Source organism: Corvus moneduloides, chromosome 17, assembly GCF_009650955.1.
Source record: "Corvus moneduloides isolate bCorMon1 chromosome 17, bCorMon1.pri, whole genome shotgun sequence".
Classification (NCBI taxonomy): Eukaryota; Metazoa; Chordata; class Aves; order Passeriformes; family Corvidae; genus Corvus; species Corvus moneduloides.
The window spans coordinates 8,179,936-8,202,318 of NC_045492.1; the positions used below are offsets into that span (position 1 = coordinate 8,179,936).

At 46.6% G+C, this 22,383-nt stretch overlaps 2 protein-coding genes across 2 annotated transcripts; one reads left to right on the forward strand and one right to left on the reverse strand.

Annotated features, from left to right (window-relative positions):
• Positions 1–2,684: 2,684 nt before the first annotated feature.
• On the reverse strand, positions 2,685–14,553 carry ARFRP1 (ADP ribosylation factor related protein 1). The gene is made up of 8 exons (XM_032126638.1): positions 14,447–14,553; positions 13,314–13,413; positions 12,845–12,932; positions 12,294–12,376; positions 11,585–11,666; positions 11,352–11,422; positions 5,129–5,229; positions 2,685–3,626 (listed from the first exon to the last, which is right to left on the reverse strand). The coding sequence occupies exons 2-8, from the start codon at positions 13,404–13,406 to the stop codon at positions 3,539–3,541; spliced, it is 606 nt and encodes a 201-aa protein (XP_031982529.1). The 5' UTR covers positions 13,407–13,413; positions 14,447–14,553; the 3' UTR covers positions 2,685–3,538.
• A 134-nt stretch (positions 14,554–14,687) lies between these two features.
• ZGPAT (zinc finger CCCH-type and G-patch domain containing) lies at positions 14,688–22,315 on the forward strand. Its single transcript, XM_032126632.1, has 6 exons — positions 14,688–15,759; positions 16,408–16,541; positions 17,283–17,441; positions 18,473–18,604; positions 19,331–19,742; positions 20,187–22,315. The coding sequence occupies exons 1-6, from the start codon at positions 15,119–15,121 to the stop codon at positions 20,323–20,325; spliced, it is 1,617 nt and encodes a 538-aa protein (XP_031982523.1). The 5' UTR covers positions 14,688–15,118; the 3' UTR covers positions 20,326–22,315.
• The last annotated feature ends 68 nt before the right edge of the window (positions 22,316–22,383 follow it).

Genomic DNA, 22,383 nt, shown 5'->3' on the forward strand with positions numbered 1-22,383 from the left:
CTTCACATATGGACACTGCTGGCTGTGGCTGCCAGGAATTATTGTCCACATTAATGAGATTTTTTGATTTAAAGGGGTATTTGTCAAGTGCAGTAACAGTACCACTCTTTGCCTTTCTCTAGAAGTTCTCTCCTTGAACTAACACCATTTGCCAGGAGAGACATCCCAGAATACTGTTAAAAATCCAGTGAAATGCCTAGATCAATTCAACACCCTCCAAAAGTATTTTACAGCAGGTTTTTAGCTGAGCCTTACATTTTCAAACCTGCACTAATAGGTCAGTCAGTTAATCAAGAACAGTCTTGGAAATCATGACTAACCCAACAATCTCATACACAGCTAAAACATCATTGCTGAGGAGACTCATTCAAGATTGTGATCTGTATTATGACAGCAGATTCTTTGCCTAAACAAACTGTTGGATATGCTGGATGTGTCAGCAGTACACAAGTAGGATGATAAGGAAGAAGAGACTAAAAATAGCCCCGTTAACCACTAAAACTACCCTACAGCACTGGATGTTAAGTCCACTTCTTTATGATGGCTTGATTTCAGTTTAGCAGAGTAGAGATGGCCAGGAGCACAGATCCCAAAGAGCATCTGTTTGCTCCACTTTCTGAGACAGATGTTAGCAGCCAGAGACTGGACTCTGGACTTTAAGATGCTGGACTTTGAAGCTGGGTCTGATTTGTCTTGGCATTTTCTGTGGTTCTGTGGGATGGGAGGTCCTGGGAAGTGGGGTGAGCTCTGACGTCAGCACCACTGCAACGCAGACCCTCAGTGCAGCCGTCACTGCTGCCTTGCACAAGGACAGGACAGGATCAGGTTGGACCAGCCAGAACTGCTGTACTTCAGTTACTCTGTGTCCTTACAGAGTTCCAAATGAAGATGGAATTGGCAGCACACAGACAGCACTAAGACTCAAAGATTCACTAGGATTCTAAATGCTTTAGAGGTGTTTTCTTAGCTCGTCTCCTACTGCTACCAGCTAATGAATGCTTGCATAGGAAATTCCAGATAGGTGAGAGAAATGTGATCATCTGCCAATGCTCAAATAAGGCAAGTGGGATCCCTGCTGAGGTTATTAGACACTTATCTTTATCTCATGGACAGCATGCCAAAGGAAACAGGGATTGCAAAGTGCAGGTGACCAAACTTTTTCTCCTTGGGAAGATAAAGCAGCTCTTCAGGCAGTCACACTGCTGTGAACAGGCATGGGCAAAACAGGTGCAATGCAAGTATATCAAAAATCTGGAAAACTGACTACATTGAAACTATTCAGAAACATTCTTGCTTTGTTTGAGATCTGGCAGGAGGGTCACTTAAAACAAAAAAAGCATTTTAAGTAAGTCTGCGTTTCCTGTAAGTATAAAATGTGGTAAACTATTAAATTTCTGATCAAAATATAAAAAATTGTCCCATCTGCTGGGATACTGCTCTGGTAGCTCCCTTTGAATTAGCGTGAACTTCATGCTGCTGGTTTCAGAGAAATCCTCCCTGATTTGTTGTGGCCAGAGCATGCTCATACATACCTATCTCAGCTTGGGCATGTCTCTGGGGAAAGGACTCTGCACGCCTGAGAACTTGGAATGCTGAAGTCAAAATATTTGCTTTAAGACCCCCTGCTGATATGGGCCACAAAACAGTCTAGAAGCTTTTCTTTGTGTCTAGAAGCTGTTTTTTCCTTTCTGGTCTCCCACGGCAAAGAAAGAGCAAGAGATCTGAGAATAGTATGTGAAAATCTTGGAAAACCCCTTGTGTCCCAAAGAACAGACATTTCAAGCTACTTGACTGAAGTGTTTTGACTCTCAGCAAGGTACTTTTTTCATTAGTTGCTGTTTCCCATCTTCAGTTTAACTGTCAACACCAACTCTGCCAACCAAAACAGCCAGAGTCACAAAGTCACCTTGAAAACACTCAGGCTTTCCAAGTGTTTTCCAAGAGCCCAATGAGAGAGATGCTCCCAATAATTAATGGCCAATGGCCATTGGTTCTCCAAAACTTTAGTACTCTTGAAAATCTCAGCCCAACATCACATGCAGCACGCAGAAAAAGTGCCATTTCCTGCAGTGGGTGAGTGATTTCCAAGGGATCCTCCACATTCACAGAGCACACAAGAAAAATGACTGGGTCACTGAGTCTGAAGGAGCCTTACTTCTCTTATTGAGAAGCAAGATTCTGCTCTTCAGTTTGCAATTATTTCCACTAACTTCATGAGCTTAGTGACACAGCCCAGCTGCTCTTGTGCTTTGACCCAAATGTGAGTGAATGAATGATGCTCTCTCTCAAAAAACACCTGCAATGAGTTGCACGCAGAAAATCTGGCAGAAAGTTCTTTGATCCCAACAGCCTTTAAACAAATATTGCTAACTGGCTCAAGTACAGTGCAATTAATGGCCCTTTAATTATGTCAGCAAACAGCACAAGAACCTTCGCCAGTGCCAGAAGTAAATAAAACAGAGGAGGAGCCACACCCATTGCCAAACCACCATGAAATTCACGTAAAAACTCATATTCAGGGAAATGATACTGATATATCAGCATCACTCAGCTAGCTGAGTAGGCGATGTAAGAACTGAGCACTGTCTTTTGAGTGCTGCCTTTCTGTTTTTTCTTACATTTCAAAGAAAACCTACGGGCTAAGTACTGCTATTCCCAAACACCACTTGTTTCAGCCAGGGAAGTTCAAATAAGTAGGAAGCTTTATTGCATACTGATTTCTCCCTGCCTAGAGGTTTTTTTCAGTTTAGAAAGATCACAAAGAGGGCCTTGATTCAGTCCAGTTACAGAAGATCCCAATCACTCTTAGGATTAAAGAGAATGCACAGAGACTGGCAGTCAGAGCAAGGCAGTGCTTCTGGAATCCGTATCCTGGTAGAAATATCCATTTCAACCAGCACAGTTGGATTTGATCAGGTCTTTTCCAACCTTAACGATTCCATGACCCTATAACCACTGTGCAGTTGCTGGTTTCCACATCTGCTTTTACCACAGGTCAAAGTTATGAATCAACACCCCAACTGAAAATCAAGTTCTAATCAATGCTGTCTCTCCCCACTACACAAACAGCAGCATAACAGGGCCAGTAACACCCTGCAGGAACACGGGGCTGGAGCAGCAAGGGATCTTCTCAGTTAGGAGGGACAGCCGTTCCCCAGGCTGCTCCTCCCCTTCCACATTCACCTACACATTTCCTTCAGGTGCTCCTTCATGTCACCGGCCTCCAGCCTGTTAGACTAACAAATCAGGAATCACAAAGTAAGATAGTAGAAAATTAAGTCCTTTGCATCGGCAACAATGTGTAGGTTGCTACATAGGATGCTCTCAGGCCAAAGACAATACTTAATGTAAGAGATTCCCACCCCCCACCCAGTTGGAATCCTTGGCTCAAGGTTTTTTTTAGACACAGAAAGAGAATATTTGTCTCCAAACTTAGGAAAGAATCGGGTGTAATAGGAATCCAGTGGATCACCTTCTTTAAAGGGAACACAAAAGTGTGTGGAAAGAGGCTGTCCATTCCTTGACTGGCTCGGAATTCCTACGTGATGTCCTTCTTTCTTGGGGGCCGGTGGATGTTCCTCACCACGCACTTCACCATCCACTCAATTCCTTCGTTCACCCCTTTGCTAAGGAAGTAAGACAAGCAGAAAAGGTTTTAAAATAAACCAACAACAAGAAGCAAACAAGAACAGAAACATGGATCATACAGGCCTTAACTGAGCCCTTACATGAGGAAGGTAAGGGCTCTACCTACCCCAGTTATTTGTTGGCATTTCTGTGACATTTCTCGTGCAGGCAAACAACAGGAATCTGATTTCTTTTAGCTCAGCAATATATACCTCCATCCTTTATTTTTCTGGTGTCTATAAAAGTCTACACCCAACTTAGTCACCAACTCTGTGGAAATCTTGGGATGAACAAGCATCAAACACACCTGACAGCTGGCTTGAGGTTATTTTGCCACAAACCTCACACTAGTTGTATAAGATCTTGCAATCCTGGTTCCAGCCTTCTGTAACCATCTGTGCTGGGGCTGCCAACCAAGTCACCACCAGCTCCCTAGCCATGACTTCCAGGAGTTATTTATTCTTTTAGTGCAAGCTCAAACCAGAATTTTCAAAGGAAATTCCACACAGATAAAAACTAGACATGTTTGTACAAAAAAACACAGCTGAAAAGGTTGTTTTTCGTAAGGTTATTATCTAATACTTCTCTTCCAGTCAGTGCTTGAACATTGTTGTGGTCATTCATCTGCTTAATGGTATGTGATTTGTAGCAATGCAGACAACAGATATTTTTCCACAGTTCAAGTAGTTTTTGTTATCCTTTGCAGTAGCTTGTATGATAACACAGATTTCTTGCTAAATTTATAAAAGAAAAAAATTCAAAGCTCTGGATTCAGCCCAGGCAGTAATTCAGCCAGGAGTGTTTCTCTATCTGGAACAAAACTTTTGACTTATACCAAGTATCACTTTTCACTTAAAGAACTGAAAGTACAAAGAAGCAAAGTACTGCAAGACTCGATACGCAGTAATGATGCCAAGATATCAAGAATCCAGTGGGTTGGTCAAGTTCGTGGCATGCAGCTGCATAAGCCCCAATTAGGGTCTGTTTTAGTCATCAAATTTTAAACCACAGGCATTCCCATGTAAGAGGGCTCTTGGGGACTGTTATATCATCCCCATCACACAGCTCATCTGCACGCCAAAGAATATGGAAGTAGAAGCATAGTTACAGCAGCAACAGTGAAGCACCACCCATTTCTCTGGCAGAGGCATCAACAGCTGCATTTTCAACTGCATTCTAACCTAAAAGCCAGGAGCTGCAGCAAACCAGCACCTTCAAGGATTATTGTGCAAGGAGAAGGGATGATACAGGACAATAAATACGCCTCCAAGTCCAGCTGCTCTCAGCCAGAAGTACACTTGCACTGTGTTTCACAGGCAGGATTTACAGAGGAAGTTATTGAGCTGGGGCAAGTCCAAGGTTCTTGAACGAGTGTCTGTCAGTGCTGGAAGGAAGCACAGCTCCCTTTCAAGGCTTAATAAATCCTGTAGTGCTGCTCTGTGTGTGACACCCCACAGCTGCTCAGTCAATCAATTCTGAGTCTACCCCTTCTCATACTCACCCAGTAAGGGCCGAGCAGGCTTGTGTCAGGCAGTCTCTCTTCCCAATTTTGTTAATGCAGTCACTAAATGCTGTCTTGATGTCAGGAATTGACAGACAAGTCTGCAAAGGGAACCAAAGAAGAGCTTGTTTGTGCTACAAGACATGGTGACCTTCTTCCACAATGAATCCTACCATGTCTGCAGTCGTGCTTCAGTCAGGATGGCAATGCTGTGAGGTTAAATCCCCTCACCCACCAACACAGCAAATTCACCTCTTTGCATTCTAAAGAAATGAACATATTCTTTTTTCACCAAAGAGAGTGCTGTCTGCTGACAGTACACACACACTGCCTCACCTAGCTGAGCCTTAATTTGTACACTTCTAAGCAAACAGACCTGAAAATGAGCACAACCTGCCCCCTCGAAGGATATCCCTTCCAAGCTGCTCAACTGTCACACACAGCTTGTATTTACCAGGACACTACAAGAGCTTTTCTATTGACAAAGCCTATTGAAACAGGGTCCCTGCCACAAGCCCAGCTGACGCTTTGCCAGCACCCTGGGCACTCTCACAAAACAGCCTGTGATTCTTCCTGTTCTCAGCACATTCCTTGGCATTACAGCCATGCCCCACCAGCACTCATCTGTCTGCATTCAGAGAAAACACTGGCAGCACTGATTGCAGCACGTTTTCTGATGCCTGATGTCACTGTGCTCTTGACCCCCAGCAGGTCTTAAACTTCTGTGAAGCTGCCAGGAGGCTGCTGGGAACACCACCACAAATCAAGAACCCTCAATAAACCAGTGGATTACTTTCCTGACACATAACATGGTGTCACCATAAAAATCTTACTTTTAAAGCTACAACAAAAGCAAACTTGCCCAACTAAAGTCTGGACTTGCACCTCCCTGACCACTCAGTGCTCACTTTTTCCTAAGAAGCCTTGGACAAGCCATTTAAGCACTTCAGCTGGCCAAAAGGCCACCCTTCCTCCTCTCTGCAAAGACATTTTGGACCTTCAACAATGCTCAGTTATGTGTTTTGAACCTTCAGTGAGGCCCACATAAGTGTTTTGGACAAATGTTTACACAAATGCCAAACTGGACCCTTATGAGTCCTGAGGATTGGACAAGTGGACGTAAACTCTGAGAGACAGAAATATGAAAATTAATGTTACCAGCCATCCATTCGCAAAACACTGATTCTGGAGAAATTAAATACAGAAAATTTTTGTGGACAGTAGAAGTAAGCAGGTTTCATTGTTTAAAAATAGGAAGGGATCTTAAGAAATGGCTTGTAAGGTGTTTAACAACACCCAATTCACCCAGTGCCCTTGACTCCATTAGCTGTACAACTTTTGATGACTGTACTTTCTTATGACCAAAGTTGCATTTTAAACTTGCCCTTTCAATCAGTGACCTAGCAACCATATCCAAAAATGTTACTGACATCATTCCACCAAAGTCTCAACAATTTAGTTAAGGATTTTTGACAAACATGCAGTTCATACAGATGAGCTGTCAGCCACAGGATAAATAGTTAATTAAAAAAACCAACAACAATTACTAACTTTAGAGGGAGTCAGACTGGACTTGAGAGCTGGAATTCATACCGGTAGGTCTGGAAGATGGGCCAGAGATTACAGCCAACCAACCATTCTCTACTGGTTTGTAAAAGCTGCTCCCTTAGCCTTGTACAGTGTCAAAGGCAGGTCCAAATGCTTCCTGGTTTAACCCAAAGCTCTGGACAAGTCAATTACCCAACAACTGGGAAGGAGAAAGAGCTGCATGTCAGTAATTTGAGCTATTTTTCATGTCTTTGTTTTTTTCAGTCAATGAGACCTTGCAGCAGGATGGTTAAATCTCAAGGCAGCTGAAAATGAGCAAATGCTTCTTGAAATATACTTTAAGCCCCTTACAGTTTAATATCATTGTCTAATGATATACTTCTGAGTATATCCATTTATTCTTCTTGAGTCTACCCTTTCCTTCTCCTTTCCTGAATGATGATGCATTTTAAAATAAATCAGATAAAGCGTTCAAGGTACAAAGTAACAACAGAGAGCACAGTCATGCTGTCCGTGATTCCTTAACATCTACTTGCACAGGTAGCAAAGCAATCAGGCAATGAACTTCCCAACACCACCAGCAGACCAGGACACCTGCACATACCCAGCAGCACAGAGAACCCACATCCTTCACCTTGCCCATCCCTGAACCCTTAAGAGTCCACTTTTCCCAGTGCAGCTTACAATTACAGCCATTTTTATCTCCCAGCATAAACCATTGTCATAACTTCCCTTTCCCACCTTCTGGTAGAGCCATGGTCTGCTCCACCTTCCACAGAGCTGCCCAGCCACAGCTCTCCATGGAAATCTGCATCAGAAAGAGTTTTGCTTCTGAGGAGATTTTGCACCATTCAAATTGTCACAGCAGGATGTCACTGCACCACCAATCCTGTTTTGAGGAAAATCATTTTCCCCTTGGGATGAAGTAGAGCAGCACAGCAGAGGGGGTAACACCAAACTATCAATGCCTTGATTTAGTGCTCCAGGGAAAGTCCCCAGTGGGAATCTCATGTGACAGCAGAGGATGAGGCAGATTATCCATCACTTCAGCAAGGGGCACCTGAGCTTCGCATGCTCAGGGAAAATGTCAGCTGTGGCTTCCAAGTTCCCCTTCGCCCCAGCACATTACAAAGTATTTGTTTACAGATGTGTTTTGTTTCTCAGCTGCAAACACATAACCTAAGGGCAAGGAAGGGAAGCTGGATCTGTGATCACATCAACAGTGCACCATTGCAACAACACAATCCACAGTGACCTTTCAGGAATGATGGTATCTCTCAGCCAGTTCACAGGAACCTCACACACAACACATGACGAACCAGATTTCCATCTCAGCTTCCCTAAAATAACACACTGCAAAACATCTTTTGATGAAGGCTCCTCCAGGCATAATCCATCCAAGACTGAACCAAATTCCTCCTAGGAAGGGTTCAGAATAGCATTACCCAAATTAAGACTCAGCAATGGCACACCTAAAAATCTATCAAGCAGCAAGACAAGTTTTAGCCAAAAAAAGGTTGAATTGTAGAGTTTTTATCCATTCACCAAATCCAGTGCAGCAGACAATGCTGCTGCCTGGTCTCCAGTCAGGATAAAACTGGAAACATGGATAAAACCTCAAGCAGAGGCTCTTCAGCCATCTCAAGAGTAATCAACCATCAGAATGGAACTAAAAGAGAAACAACAGCAAGGTGGATTGCCTAAATAAAATTATTTCACAAAAAGTCTGACTCACCTGACCTACGCTGCGGGCTACCCTTTTTACGAGTTTGTTTTAAATGAAAACTTAAGCTTGTTTAAATTTAAACAAGGAATAGTATAGCCTCAATTTAAACCAGATAATTTAAATTAAAACTAATTTTACAGGGAAGCTGTGGGTAGGTCTTCAGCTGGAAAGTGGAATGGCTTTCATGAAGAAGGTCTGTTTTCTAACAGCTGTGTGGAAATGAGTATCTGCTACTCACCATGACTCCTCGCATTTTCCAAAGGCATAAGGAGGCTTTTCAACATTCTGGAGATTTCAAATTAAATTTCCAAAATTTGTCTTTAGATGAGGATGGCAAAACTTCCTCCCAGACATGGGACATCATTCAACACCCAGTAATTTTCAGATTGTTAAATTTCAAATGCTGTTTTTGACAGGTCATGTTTTTCCAGTATTTTGAATAGTGTTCCACAATGAACCATTCTATCCTCAAACTGTGACAGTTCATTGTAAAGCTTAGAAATGTATACCTTGTGCAAACCTTTCAACGGCTGCATTCACATCGAAACAGCAAATATCAATTCTTATTTTGCAGTTTTTTCTGCAATAAGCCATGTTTTCAAAAGTGGCATTCTGAGTTGAAAGGGAGTTCACAGGAATTAGTAGATATTAGCTATTTTATTTCACCTTCAAAGCAATAGTTCCTTTAAAAACCCAAACAAACTCCTTCCTCCAACACACGTTTGACTCGGATTTTTAATTAATTATAAAATAATCCAGTTTTGAAGGCCCTGCTGAACACAGAGCATTCTCCTGATACCATAAAATATCACATTCAGTACTGTGAGAATATTAGAATTGGTGTTTTGCGGTCAGTGACGTACTTCATCCCCTGGAACGACCAAATACTGCTCGTGCTTGGCAGTGCTGAGAGGACACAGTGTACCTTGGGGTTCACAGCAGAATTCTTAACACTTTATGCAATTTCAGGTTGCATCAGCACTTTTGTTATCTTAATAACAGAATGTAAACTTAAAAACGAAACAAACAAACTCTGCCAGACGTACTATTTCTGATGTATTTAATCACGAGCCTTCTGCTGGCCTCTATAGACATCATCATCAAGAATTATCCTTCATCTCCAAATACCAGCAAGGTTAAGATACCACTTATCCTCCCTTACTGTGGTTCAGGATAGAGGGATGCTGGTGAGAATTCCCTACTACAGTTTTATTTCTGGAGATCCAGAGCAGAAAAATGTCTGTCAGTGCTAATTATCAGTTATTCCAGAGGTCTTCCATTCTGCTAAATCAGAGGAAGAGAAACAGGCTACTGAGTTTTCTCAACCTTAAGTGAACCTCAGTGATTACTGAAAATAAGCTATAATCCCCTTAGTGATTTGTTAACAGCAGTGATGTCTCTTTGCTGGGTTCATAACCAAGATCATTCTGCAGGAGTGGACCTCTAAATATCCAATTTAGGTATTTCTTACAAATAGAAAGTGGGTTTGGCTTTGCTAATCTCTTTGTTGCAGCTCTGCAACTGCATGAAGGCACTAAGTCTGTGGGCTGGTCTCAGAGCCTCCAGAGGGGGCAAGAAGTCAGATTTTCTTTTGAAAGCCTGTTCCAAATACCTCTTTCTGGTCATTTAAAGATGTCCACTTGTTCAATTATTTGTCTTTAGTCTGGCTAGAGTGTCAGAAGAGCCAGTGTCTGCAGCCTGTAACAAAGTATGTATATACAGTCACAAGGGAAACTGGAACAGCTTTCCAGGTCACTGCTTGGAACATTCTCAACAGGTCAAGGCTAGAGTGCAGGCTGCTCCCTACAGAAGAGCTGTGGTGTTGCATGGAATATGAGAGTCAGTATTCTGGTTTCCACAGGAAAAAGACAGACCATTTCCCCACATTCCAGAGACCACAGCGAAGTCAGGACCATAAATCATGAGTTCTGTCTTGATCTCTTGCTTTTACATGGAACTACATTTCTCTTATTTCTAAGACTAGATAATCTAGATCATCCAACAACCAATCTGTGTTGTACTTATGAGATGTAACCAATCCTCCTTGAGAGCCAAGTGATTTCAATGGAAGTCTCAAGTACTTCCCACAAGTGCAATCACTCGGACAAGCGTAAAGTCCAGAGGAAGAACCTGAGAAGTTTTGGCATACTTTGGAACAGACACTGATCCCAGCTGCCAGGGCTGGTGCTCTAAATCCTACTGGAAGCCTCTGGCTCCATCTAGAGACGATCACTGGAGCTGCAGTCCTGGAATTCCAGGTCCATTGCAGGGGAAAGGAGGAAAACATGAAAAACACCACGATCACCTTAGGCACTCTCTTCTCTTTTTTCCATGCTGGGGCAGATAAGGATGGTCCAGGATGTGTCACCTAAACACTGCACCACCCACGAACTGTCAACCCAAACCAAGAGCTTTACAGTTCTGAATATGCTGGAAAAAATTCATATTATATTACCAGAAAAGAGAGTTCCTTGCCATTCACTGCTGTCACTGATGGAATGCTCTACAACAAACAAAGAGTTTTATTGAACAGATCTTATCCAGTTATGGGGAAAGGATGACTTGCTTCACATACATCTGTTGTGCTATTCCTGGGTTTTAAACAGCATCATAAACAAAGCACACTAAACATTTTTTTTCTGAATAAACAGGAAGAAAACAGTATCAATACACCCAGTCACGGTACAAGAAAGACCCACCATAGCTATGCAGTTTGCTCTGTTTACATAAAGAGTTCAAAACTATGTGCCTGTAAGAAGCTCATTCGTGGCACTGGAAAAGGGTTGGAACAGAAAGGAAAAAAACCACAACTAAATTCAAAGCAATTACTCCAAGTGATGAGACAGTGCCATAGGATCAGCTCAGGAATGTGGAACAAATTTAACATGAATGCAGAGTTCACCTTTCCAAGGCTTATTTGCTCATGTATGTAAATCTGCCATATTTTACCTCTACATCCTGCTTGTTGGCCAACACCAGAATGGGAACCCCTTCCAGAGCTTCGCTGGTAATCATCTTCTCTACAAAGGACAGAAACAAAACCAGGTTTAGCCAGTTCTGGAAGTTGCACAAATGCCTGGCACAGATTATCTGGACACAGGGATGAAGCCAGAGGCTCTTTCTTGCATTACAGTCTCATTTGATACAACCTTTCAGGTCTATTTTGTTCACACTGTACTTACCAAAAGCTCTTTTGGACTCAGAGAGCCTCTCCTCATCAGTGGAGTCAATAACATAGATCACCCCATGAGATTCAGCATAGTACTGGAAGGAGAACACAGATATTGGTGTCAATCCACTAGGATCACTTGTTCCTCTTCATGATTTTATCTTAATTTGGTACATTTTTGGTACATGTGGAGGAGATCAACCAGTTAGAGCCAGCTGTATTCACAGTGTGCCTGGAGAGAATGCAAGCACACAGCATGGTGTGTTCTGTTTGCAGGCCTGATCAACACACCAGATTGAAAAACCTCACCTGTGTCTCCCCAAAGCTTATCTCTATGGCACAACCCCAGATCTGGGTTGGTAATTGCTGTCTGTAACCAATAATGCAAATATTAAGCACAGAAATAGTGGAATCTCTGGCAAATTGTTAGTGCTAACTACTGGGGTTATCAATAAGCCTGTGTGATTACCAAATGATTGTAGTGGTTCAGTTCTAAGAGACAAAACCACTTCTAACAGAAATCATGGAATCACAGAATGGTTTGTGTTGGAAACAGCCAATCAAGTCATTCCAACCCCCTGCCATGAGCAGGGACACCTTCCACTACATCAGGCTGATCAGAGCTCCATCCACCCTGGCTTTGAACACTTCCATGAATGGGGCAGCCACAGCTTCTCTGGGCAAATTGTACACATCAAATTAAACAAAACCACATCTCTAACCTTGTCCCAAAGTGACTGCAGTTCCTCCTGCCCGCCAAGATCCCAGAACATCAGCCGAGTTTTGCCAACATCAATAGTTCCAACTGGAGGGAAGAAGGAAAGAAGAATCCAGTTAAAACTAGAGGTGCTGTAAAGCACAGACACATGCACACCCCACTCAGAAATCTGGGCTGGGACAAGCTTGTAGGGGAACAAATCACAGGCAGTGACTACTTGCAACAACAGAGCAAAACCTGCACAGAGTGATCACAAATCTAGAGCAGTATCAGTGCAAATAATTCCAGAATTGGGCCAAGGAATGAACTGCAGGGAAATACAGTTTGAGGACAGCACTGAAATAGGATACCTGGGGGTCTAATACTTCAAGAGGTTTTCCTCCTAAGATAAGAAAGCCTATTTTATTATCTACAAAAAGACCTGGGCAGTTGGGAGACACAATCTCTGCTTCCAGGAACTATTCTGCCCTTCTGAATTCTTAAATATTTCAAACAAAAGACAGCTGTTGTCTAACTGCACAGGAAGCTGAAAAAATTCCACGTGGATTTACTTACTGTTTAAGCCTACAGTAGTTGTGATTTTGGACAAACTCATCCCTTTGTAGTTCTTGTTAAATCGGGTTTTAGTTTGCTCAAGGAAGGTCTGAAAAGGAATAAGACAAAGTATTTACTGTCAAACATTTTACTGGCTGGGGTAATCCTACCCCAAGCCTGCCTTTTCATTTCTGCACAATCCTGCTAGAGCAGATACTGCCCTACCTAATTTTGGACAAACTCCTCTTCCTGCTCCCCATTTCAGCAAGGAAATAAGGGATCACAAGCGATTATGGGATTACCAAAGCCTCAGCCACATCCCTGAAAACTTGTGGTAATTTAAGTAACAGGGAAAAGTTGATTGTTTGGTGTGACATCACTAAAATAACTCAGGACAGAGCTGAAGAAGATCGACCCTTGTTGGAAGATTTATCCCTGGAGAATGTTTAGGATTGCGTGTGCCCTCCATGGGGTGATAAACAGCACTTACAGTTTTACCAGCATTGTCCAAACCCAGGATCAGGACACAGTACTCATCCCTCTGGAATATGTATTTATAGAGCCCTGACAGCAGCGTATACATCCTGCTCCTGCAACAAATGCAAATAATTAACATCATTAACAAACAGGTCATTCCCAAAAGCCTCTCATGCCACAGCGCAAGTTTTTCCCAACGCCAGATAAATAAATGATGTTACTCTTTTATCAGGAACTCTCATAATTAGGCAATCCCAGGGAAAATCACAGAGCCAAGAGAGATCACGAAAACAGCTCAAGATCAAATCTGGAGTTTAAAGGGGAGCTGAGGAAGGGCTTGAACGCCTCTTGCAGTACATGTAACACCCCCAGAAAATGAAGCGAACTTCATACAAATACAAAGAACAGGTATTTTGAGCAAGAATCTACACAAGCTCACACCTGGGTTTTTTGGTGCTGAATTTGCACACACAAAGCAGATCAGCTTTGCTGGGATGCAGGAAGCACTGGCACCAAGTGCTGCAGCTGACTCACACGCCATTGCAACAACTCTTCTGTTCAAACACAGATAAAGGGAACCTCAAGGCAGAGCCTTTGAGAGGCAGCTGCCTTAAGCGTGCTTAAACAACCACTTTGAAGTCAAACACCATTACCTAAAGGGAAATAAAAGTGTTCCAAAGCAGGAATCGGGGGGTTCACGGTAAGGGAGGACAGGGCACCTAAGGGTAGGGGCTTCAATCCCACAGGTACCGGGGCGACCCTTTGCCTCCAGCTGTGCGAGAGCGGGGGGCTCCTGCCGTCCCCGCGGGAGCAGCCGGGCCACCGGCTGGGGGGAACCCCGGCCCGCTCCTCTTTCGGGACAGCGACTGATGCCGGGCGCGCCCGACCGCCGGCCTGCTCCTCCTCGACCCGGGAGATCCTCCCGGACACGGGAAATCCTTCCACATCCAAAAGATCCGGCCCTTTCCTTCCCTTTCACAGCCAGTGACGGGTGAAGGGGAACACCGGCCCTACCGCCATTTCCCCCTGACGGCCCAGCGTCACGTCCCGGCCCAGCGCCACGTCCCGGCCCAGAAGGCCGCCCCAAGCTCCCGAGAGCAGCGGGCGAGGAAAAGAGCCCCGAGCCTGAGGCCCGCGGCCCCTCACCTGGTCCTGGTGCCGGTGTCAGTGCCGGAGCCCGAGCCGCCTCTTACGACTCCCCAGAGCCACCGGCCGCCGCCATTATGCGCTTGGGGCTCTGGGAAATGTAGTCCTATTGCCGCTGCGGTAGCCGCACATGGGTAGCGTGTGGACTACAACTCCCAGAATGTCCAGCGCCGCCGGCCTGCCGGGGACCCCGAGCGCTGAGCGGGTGACGCACTGGCGAGCGCAGCCGGAAGCGGCGGCTCTGCGGCAGGAAGGGGGGGTGTCATGGCGGGTGTCGCGGAGGCCGCTCGCAGGGGCCGAGGCGGCTGAGGGTGCACTGGGGCCGCCGAGGTGGTGGTGGCGGCTCAGGGAGGTGCTGCAGCCCTGGGGCTGAGGGAGCGCCCAGGCTGCGGGAGGAGCGGTGCCGTGCGCGGGCCCGGTGGGCTTGAGTGGACTCCGTGGCGGGGGAGCGCAGGGCCAGGCCCGGCCTCTCCTCGGACTCTCCCGTCGCCTCTTGCCGCCTGTTTCCAGCAGGAGCATCACCCCGGTGATTTCCGAGGGAAAGAGCGGGACGGCGGGTATATGTCGCTTCTGCGGGCGAGGACTTCTTATCCAAAAGTGCTTGAGTAAACTCTGAATGTGTTTTGAGTTCGTGGAGAGGACGCGGGCAAAAGCGCCTTCCTTGTGCTGACAATGGATGAAGAGAGTCTGGAAGCAGCGATCCAGACCTACAACGCCCAGCTGGAGCAGGTGGAGCTGGCGCTGGGGGCGGGCCAGGATCCATCGCAGCTGTCGGACCTGATCCAGCTGCAGGAGGATTTGAAGCAGCTGATAGAACTGACCGAGTCCAGCCTGGTGGCTGTGAAAAAGAGCAAACTTCTGGCCACTTTGGACACAGATACCTCCTCCTCCTCCCCAGCAGGTCTGCCGGGGCAGGATTCCCATCTGGAGAGTTCTGCCCAAGATGAGGAATACGCTGCTTTTAAGGAAGCCATTGCTGGGCTTGGAACAGATGAGGCTCCAGCTGATAATGAGATCTCCTCGGAGAGAGAGGGAGAAACTGGGGATAAAACCAAATCAAAGTGCAGTGAAGAGGAGGAGGAGTCTGAGAGAGAGGAGGAGGAGGAGGAGGAATTGAGTGGGATGAAAGTTAAAGCCCCCTACTACAGCTCCTGGGGGACCCTGGAGTACCACAATGCCATGATTGTGGGGACAGAGGAGCTGGAGGATGGCAGTGCCGGGGTCAGGGTGCTCTATCTGTACCCCACCCACAAGTCCCTGAAGCCATGCCCGTTCTTCCTGGATGACAAGTGCAGATTTAAGGAGAACTGTCGGTAAAGAGAGAGGGGTGGGAGGGGCCTTGTTCCAGAGGGATAAACCTCCTCCTAAAGTGCTCTATGTGGCTTTCTCACCCAGAGAGATTGTGCCTTAATGTTTTTAAAGTGCACTGTGGTGAGCAGTGGCATCAGTTTGGCTGTTTCTTTAGCTAGTGCACAGATGAAGTGGGACATCCCATGGGGAAGCTGCAGAGGTGTTACATAACTGAGTGGATAAATTAACTAATTAAGTGTTTTAAAATAAAACACCCGAGTCTGTGGATAGTGCTCACATTCCAGTTGCACAGGGAGTTTTTATAGGCTCCTTTTTTGGGGATCTTCAGCAGGATCAGCCTGAGTGGTCTGTGAAGGTGCTGGGCTGGAGCCCTGCCTGTCTCTGATCCTGTTTATCCCCAAAGCCATGAACTTTTTAACTGGATGTGTCACTAGCAAGGCAGTTAAAGTCTCTGGGGTGGGATGCATTCCTTATTCCATGACATAAATAACATGTTTAAGGTGAAACATGAACAGCTTTATAATTGCAGCAGCACGTGGTCAAACATCCCCAGTTATGGTGAAGGTTCATCACTGCTCACACTCGTGTGCATTTCCTTTGAGGAGGGAAGGGATTTTCATTTGAAAACTCCTGTTCCTCCTTCCCTGCAGGTTTTCCCATGGTCAGGTGGTGTCCGTGGAGGAGCTGCAGCCGTTCCAAGAGCCCGACCTGAGCAGTCTGGGGGTGGGCTCAGCCTGCCTGGCCAAGCACAGTGACGGGATCTGGTACACGGCCAAAATCACCGGTGAGGGGGGACAGGGGCTTTCCCGGGGTCCAGGGGGAAGGTGGAGGCTGAGGGTTACGTGGATCTAAAACTTTGCTCTTGTGGTTAGTGACAGAAAAATGTAAACTATGTGGTTGTGGCCCTGAACTCAAAATCTTGACATAGCTGAGGAAACAGTCTGAGTTTTGTCAGGCTAGAGGAGGGAATTGGCTGGGAAACAGGAGGTATAAAGAGCAGGAATGTGGAAAGGAAATGACTACGAGGTCATTAACTGCTCCAGGGAAGAGGGAGGTACTGCAGGAATTTACATGTAAATTAGGTGAGAATTGCAATAATCTGCTCTGTTTAAACAAAAACCAGGGGAGCTGGCCCTGCCCAGCAGCTGCTGATACAGGCTTCCTTATGTCCTGGGAAGAGGGAGGGTTTATTTCCTCTTTCCATCTTTCTTTTAACTGTTATTAAGTCAGAAGGGAGCGAGTCTAACTTCTTTTTAATTCCATTTCTTAACAGCCCATCTTTCTTGATTTGTAGAGATAAACCTTTGGGTATCAACACAGGCATTGTGGAAATAGCATTTCATTGCAGTGGGTGCTTCTCCCTCCCAGACAGAAATAAAAATCACAAATTAAACCCAGAACCTTTCAGAACCTGTTCCTTGTGCCTCCCCCCTGTCCCGTGTTGTTCTGCTGGAGCTCACTCTGGTTTAGCTCCCTGTGTGCTGGGCACTGACTGGAGCTCCCGTCCTTGCTGTTCCCTCTGTAGATGTGGACAGTGGTTACTACACGGTGAAATTTGACTCCCTGCTCCTCAAGGAGGCCGTGGTGGAAGGGGACAGCGTCATTCCCCCCCTGAGAAGTGAAGATGCTGCTGAATCTGATGAGTCTGATAGGGACAGTGTGGATGATTCTGGTTATGCCAAAGGTAAGGGAGTGGGGAGGGTGTGAGCAAGAGCGACTTGGGATTTTGTTCTGCCTTTCTCTGGGACTGGCTGGCTGTCCTAGAGCTCTCACTGTGAGTGTCTCACCTCTGATGAAGAGTAGTTGATCTCTTTATGTGTTCCTGAAAGATTGAGAACAGTAATTAATTGGCTGTCATGCTGCAACTGCAAACTAAAATCTTTGTTTTATGCAAATCCCTGGGCTAATGAAGGCTGGAGGTTTCCATGGGAACTTCCCACACGTGGAAGAAGAGAGTGTCATATTTTAGAGTTCCAAGCTCTGAGCCTGTTTCTTACATGTCTGGCTGAGCTGAGTTCGTCAGTGAATCATTTCCTCATCCCTGGGAACTCCATGACTCAGGAATATGAGACCCAAAGAAATGGGAGTGTTGGGTCCTTCCAGTGCTCGATGAGGCTGCAGGAACAGCCATGCCTTGTTTTACTGCTGAAAGGTGACACAGAGTGCCCAAGTGACATCTTGGAAGCTGCACAGGCAGCACTGTCACTCTGCTGGTGCCACAGCTGCATCATAGGGACAAAGTCATGTCCTAGAGCTCTTTCCATTTAACCTGACAGAGATTATTGGATCCTAGTAACACAAAACTAACGCTGTGGCCTGGAGGAGCCTCATGCCAGAGACAGGAGCTGGAGGCACGGGATAAGTATTAGGTGCCACTGTGCCAAATTCTACTCAGATGTGTACATTAGTCCTTATCACCATCCTGGAAGGAAGGAAAAGGGTCATAAAACTCCTGGGTGATTCTGCCTGGAACTGGGAGGTAGTGTGTCCATTAAATCAAGTGAAATCTCTCATTTCAGTCACTCCCTGTGCAGTGTTCATGGAAGGTGACAATTCAGTAGGAACTAAGTAAGGCTGGAGGAGTGACCAAATGTTTTTAAGGTTGGAGAAGTGAATTGTACTGCCCTGTGAGGGCTTTTTCTACGGTGTGGGTGGCCCACACAGCAGCTTTATTTGTGATTCCTGTTTCACTGATTCTCCCCTTCTGTGCCACAGTGATAGATTCAGGAGTTCCAGAGAACGGGGAATGGACCCCTGCGTGCAGCTCCTCTTTCGGTGGCTGGGAGGCCCATACTCGTGGCATTGGCTCCAAACTGCTTGTTCAGATGGGATATGAGTTTGGAAAAGGTAAGGGGAGAGGGTGGTCCTGGAGCTGTTAAGAAAAACCCAATATTTTGGATGAAGCCAGAACTGTGCTGTGCTGAAGGGCCTGTTGGCTGAGGCTCGAGCAGGGTGATAGATCACAGCAGTGTTGGAGGGAAGAGGGAGGACATTTCATGGAAGTACAGGCTTGTGGGGCACCAGCCCCTGTATGGTAATGGCAAACTTTGGAGGCACTTGGAAGCACAGTCAAGTTCATGATCAAAGCCATGAGAACGTTGTGGAGTGTTCAAAGGCTGGAGGTGGAAGTGAGCTGATCCGCAAAGCTTCTGATGTCTGTGTTAATGCATCTCCTGGCCTGGACACAGACTTCAAAGCCTGCTGAACTCGCTGCTCCCACCCAAATTGCATCGAGCCTTGGGGGCTCTGGGAGGGCCTCTGTGTCTCCGGTTCTCCCAGAGGAACCAAACCAGTTTTAGGTAGAACCTGGCTTGAGAAGCTGAGGATGTGAGGCTGAACCCAGTTTCACAGAAACCGGCCTGATGGATGGCCTCAGGCTTGGAATCATAAATCTCCTGCTGTGGAAGGCTCCTGGCCTGGCCTTTGCTGCTGCCCTTGGCTTGGGCAGTAATTCTAACTTCTGGTACCTCAAAAGCCTCTTTGCTTGTTCTAAGCTTGTGACTGTCAGCGTGAGCTTGTGGTGGGAGGTGGCTTGGAGAGGGGATGCTGTAATCACTTGGTGTCTCTCCTCAGGCTTAGGGAAGAATTGCGAGGGCAGAGTGGAGCCAGTGCAGGCTGTGGTGCTTCCTCGAGGGAAGTCCCTGGACCAGTGTGCTGAGGTGCTTCAGAAGAAGAAGCAGGGGAAGCTGGAGCCAGGTAAATCAAGGAAATGCCGAGCAAAGGGAGGCAGCTCTGGACAGCCGGGCGGCCGTAAGGCCCCGCGCAATGTGTTTGACTTTCTGAATGAGAAACTGCGCGGGAAGAGTGCCGGGGACAAGGCTGGGGGGGTGGCACTGCCCCAGAGGACCAGCAAAGAGATCTACCACGCCAGCAAGAGCACCAAGAAAGCCCTGAGTGTCAGCCTCTTCCAGACCACAGAGAAGATTGAACAGACACAGAGGGACATCAGGGGAATCCAGCAGGCCCTGGCGCGCAACATCGGGCGGTAGGAAAACGTTCTCTTTGGGACCGAGTTCCTGGTGCTTCTGGGGAGGGGTGGGCTTGAAATGAGGTGTGGGAGGAACAAGTGAAATGTATCTGGATGAAACCTAAGGGGAAGTGGAGGAGAGAGTTTAGTGTGTGCTTCAGACCTGCGTGGACACTGGCAGATGTGTCTGGGGTCCTTTGACTGGAATTCGGGCTGTGGCAAAAAGAGGAGCTCTCTGAGGAAAGGTGCTGGAATCCTTCTTGTGCCCACCTCTGCAGCACTGCTGTTGAGCATCCCAGGAGGACATTCTCTAGCCCAGATAGTGCTGAGCATGAGGTTATTCCTGGCTTTCAGCAGGTCCCTTGGGCTAATCCTACAAGAAAGGGCAAAGCCTCCTGGGATGGAGCAAGCCTTTGATCTTACCATGTGGGATGACATTGCCACTGTGCTTTTTGCTTTCAGGCACAGCATTGCTGCAGCTCAGCTGGAGGAGAAGCTGGCTGATGCTCACAAGCAGCTGGGACAGCTGCAGGCCCAGGAAGCCAGGCTGCAGCGGGAGCAGAAGAAAGCAGACACCCACAAGAAGATGACTGAGTTCTAGGTGCTGAGGAAGGTGTTGGATTGCAGGGATTGTCCTTCTGGTGCTCCTGGCCTCAGAGCCTGGGTGAGCTGTCCTGCTCTGCTGGGCCTCAGGCTGCCCTGACTAAAACTGGGCAAAAAAGCAGCAGTTTCTGGATGCTTCTGAGCTCTTCTGGGAGGGGGAGGAGTGCACATCCATCCAGCCCCGAAAGCATTCAGTGAGCTGGGCCTTGGATGAGGCCTAGCTACAAGGAATACAATTCTCTGCTCTCTTGCACACTTCTTTCCTTCATTTTCCCTGCAGTAGCAGCTCCATCCAGAGTCTGTGGGTGCTCAGGTGATAACACTGCTGGCTACAAACCAGCCGAGGGGGCTTGGACAGCCCCACATCCTGCCATCAACTGTGGCTTCTGTCTGTGGCCACTTGCCAAGCACAGGTGCAGGCAGGGTCCCAAGCACGGTTGGGTGAAAACATCAAAGGTGAAGTGCTTTAGCTGCTCTCTGCCTTCTGGTTTTTACTATGGGATTTATCTGAGAATTCCCATTTTTTGGGGGAGCAGTTCTTTGTAGCCCTAGTGTAAGGAAAAGAAGGAAAACTGACAGCTCAGAGGTGGGAACCAGCAGCCTGGAGCATCAGATTCCAGCAGTTTGACTGTAAGAGTATCCCAGGACATGCTGTAGCCAAACTCACTGGCTTGGCATGGAAAGCTGCCTGGTTCCACAAGTAGAGTGCCACAGCTGGGGGAATAAGCCAGCAGCATAACAGGATTCCCAACCTTGTGATTTTTGCCACCATTAGTTGGGTTTTTCTGTCTGAGGTGGCTCACTGAACACAGGTCCTTTTACTAAAAAACCTCAGGACCCAGATCCAGGTTGGACAGGGCCCTGGATCAGCACAAAGAGCAAGATCTGTGTGTGCCCAGTGTGCAGCCCTGCAGTGGGAGAGCTTGGGGTGGGGCTGGGCTGACAGCAGGCCAGGCAAGCCAAATACCCTTCCCTGCAATGTGGAAAGTGTTTGGACAAGAAGGATGTCCTCTCCCCTTGGTTACATTCTGCGTTGGTGGTGGCCAGTCCTTGCCTCAGAGGAGATGCTGGTTTCATTATCTGGTGGTATTTTTGCATTGTAAAGGCTTTTTTTTAAAAAAAAAGTTTGCAATTCATGCCAGTATCTTAAGGGCACCATTTTTTTTTAATTTAATGAACCGTTTTCCTTTTATTCTGTGAGTCATTTTTCTAAAGAAGAGGTTCGTTTAGTACCTCCTTTTTTATCTATCCCTAAGAACAGATTAAAAAACAGGCTGTCAGCCTGGACAGGGCTGTGCCTGCTTGTAGAGTCAGGCTGCCAAAGGAACCAGAAAATCTGAGACTGAAGAAGACACGATCAGAGCTGTTCAGGTCATGTGGGATTTCACATTGCTGCAGACACACTCAGAAACGCAGTGAGACAGCAAAACCTAACAAGATGAGCATCTTAAGGAAACCTGTGGGAGTGAGCCTCTGCTCCTGAAGAGCACCTGGATCATGCTGTGATCTTCGTGGATGTGGGAAGTGGCATGGGCTGCCTTGGGCACTTCAACATCCATTGGTTCCTCTTGGGATTGGCTGTACTGTCCTCATTGTTCTGAATTTGTGTTCTCCACACTCGGGGCTCAACTCAAGGGTTTAACAATGGCCCTTCCCTCACAAATGACTCTTTGTTTCTCACACTTGAGTGCTGAGTGGTGACAAGGATTAATTCGCCCAGCTTAGCATGGATGCTTACTGAAGTGGCCCATGGCTGGAGAGCTGAGCTGGGCAGAGAAAATGGGGGGGATTTATTTTGTGCTCTGAGACTGTTTATCATCATCTCTTTAGGAACTGGGTGTATTAGCCCTGTGTCTTGGCTCATATTTTGACCCTTCCTTGGGATCTCCACAGCCTGACTTGCCAGGCTCCTATTCCAGCGGCTGCCACCTCTCACCCAGCGCAGTTCACATCCCTGATGAATAAAGTTGGTGTTTATTTTTCCCCTCTCTCCTTGTAAGGCGTTGCTCATTTGCAAGGTAATGATGATCTGGGGCGCCCCATTCTTTCCTTATAT

Excerpts from the sequence above, each read along its gene's own strand:
- ARFRP1 (XM_032126638.1), bottom strand. The coding sequence starts at position 13,406 with ATGTATACGCTGCTGTCAGGGCTCTATAAATACATATTCCAGAGGGAT. Across the intron at positions 12,933-13,313 it reads TGGACAATGCTGGTAAAACT|ACCTTCCTTGAGCAAACTAA; the intron begins GTAAGTGCTGTT and ends ATTCCTTTTCAG. Across the intron at positions 12,377-12,844 it reads AACTACTGTAGGCTTAAACA|TTGGAACTATTGATGTTGGC; the intron begins GTAAGTAAATCC and ends TCTTCCCTCCAG.
- ZGPAT (XM_032126632.1), top strand. The coding sequence starts at position 15,119 with ATGGATGAAGAGAGTCTGGAAGCAGCGATCCAGACCTACAACGCCCAG. Across the intron at positions 16,542-17,282 it reads GTACACGGCCAAAATCACCG|ATGTGGACAGTGGTTACTAC; the intron begins GTGAGGGGGGAC and ends TTCCCTCTGTAG. Across the intron at positions 18,605-19,330 it reads GGGATATGAGTTTGGAAAAG|GCTTAGGGAAGAATTGCGAG; the intron begins GTAAGGGGAGAG and ends GTCTCTCCTCAG.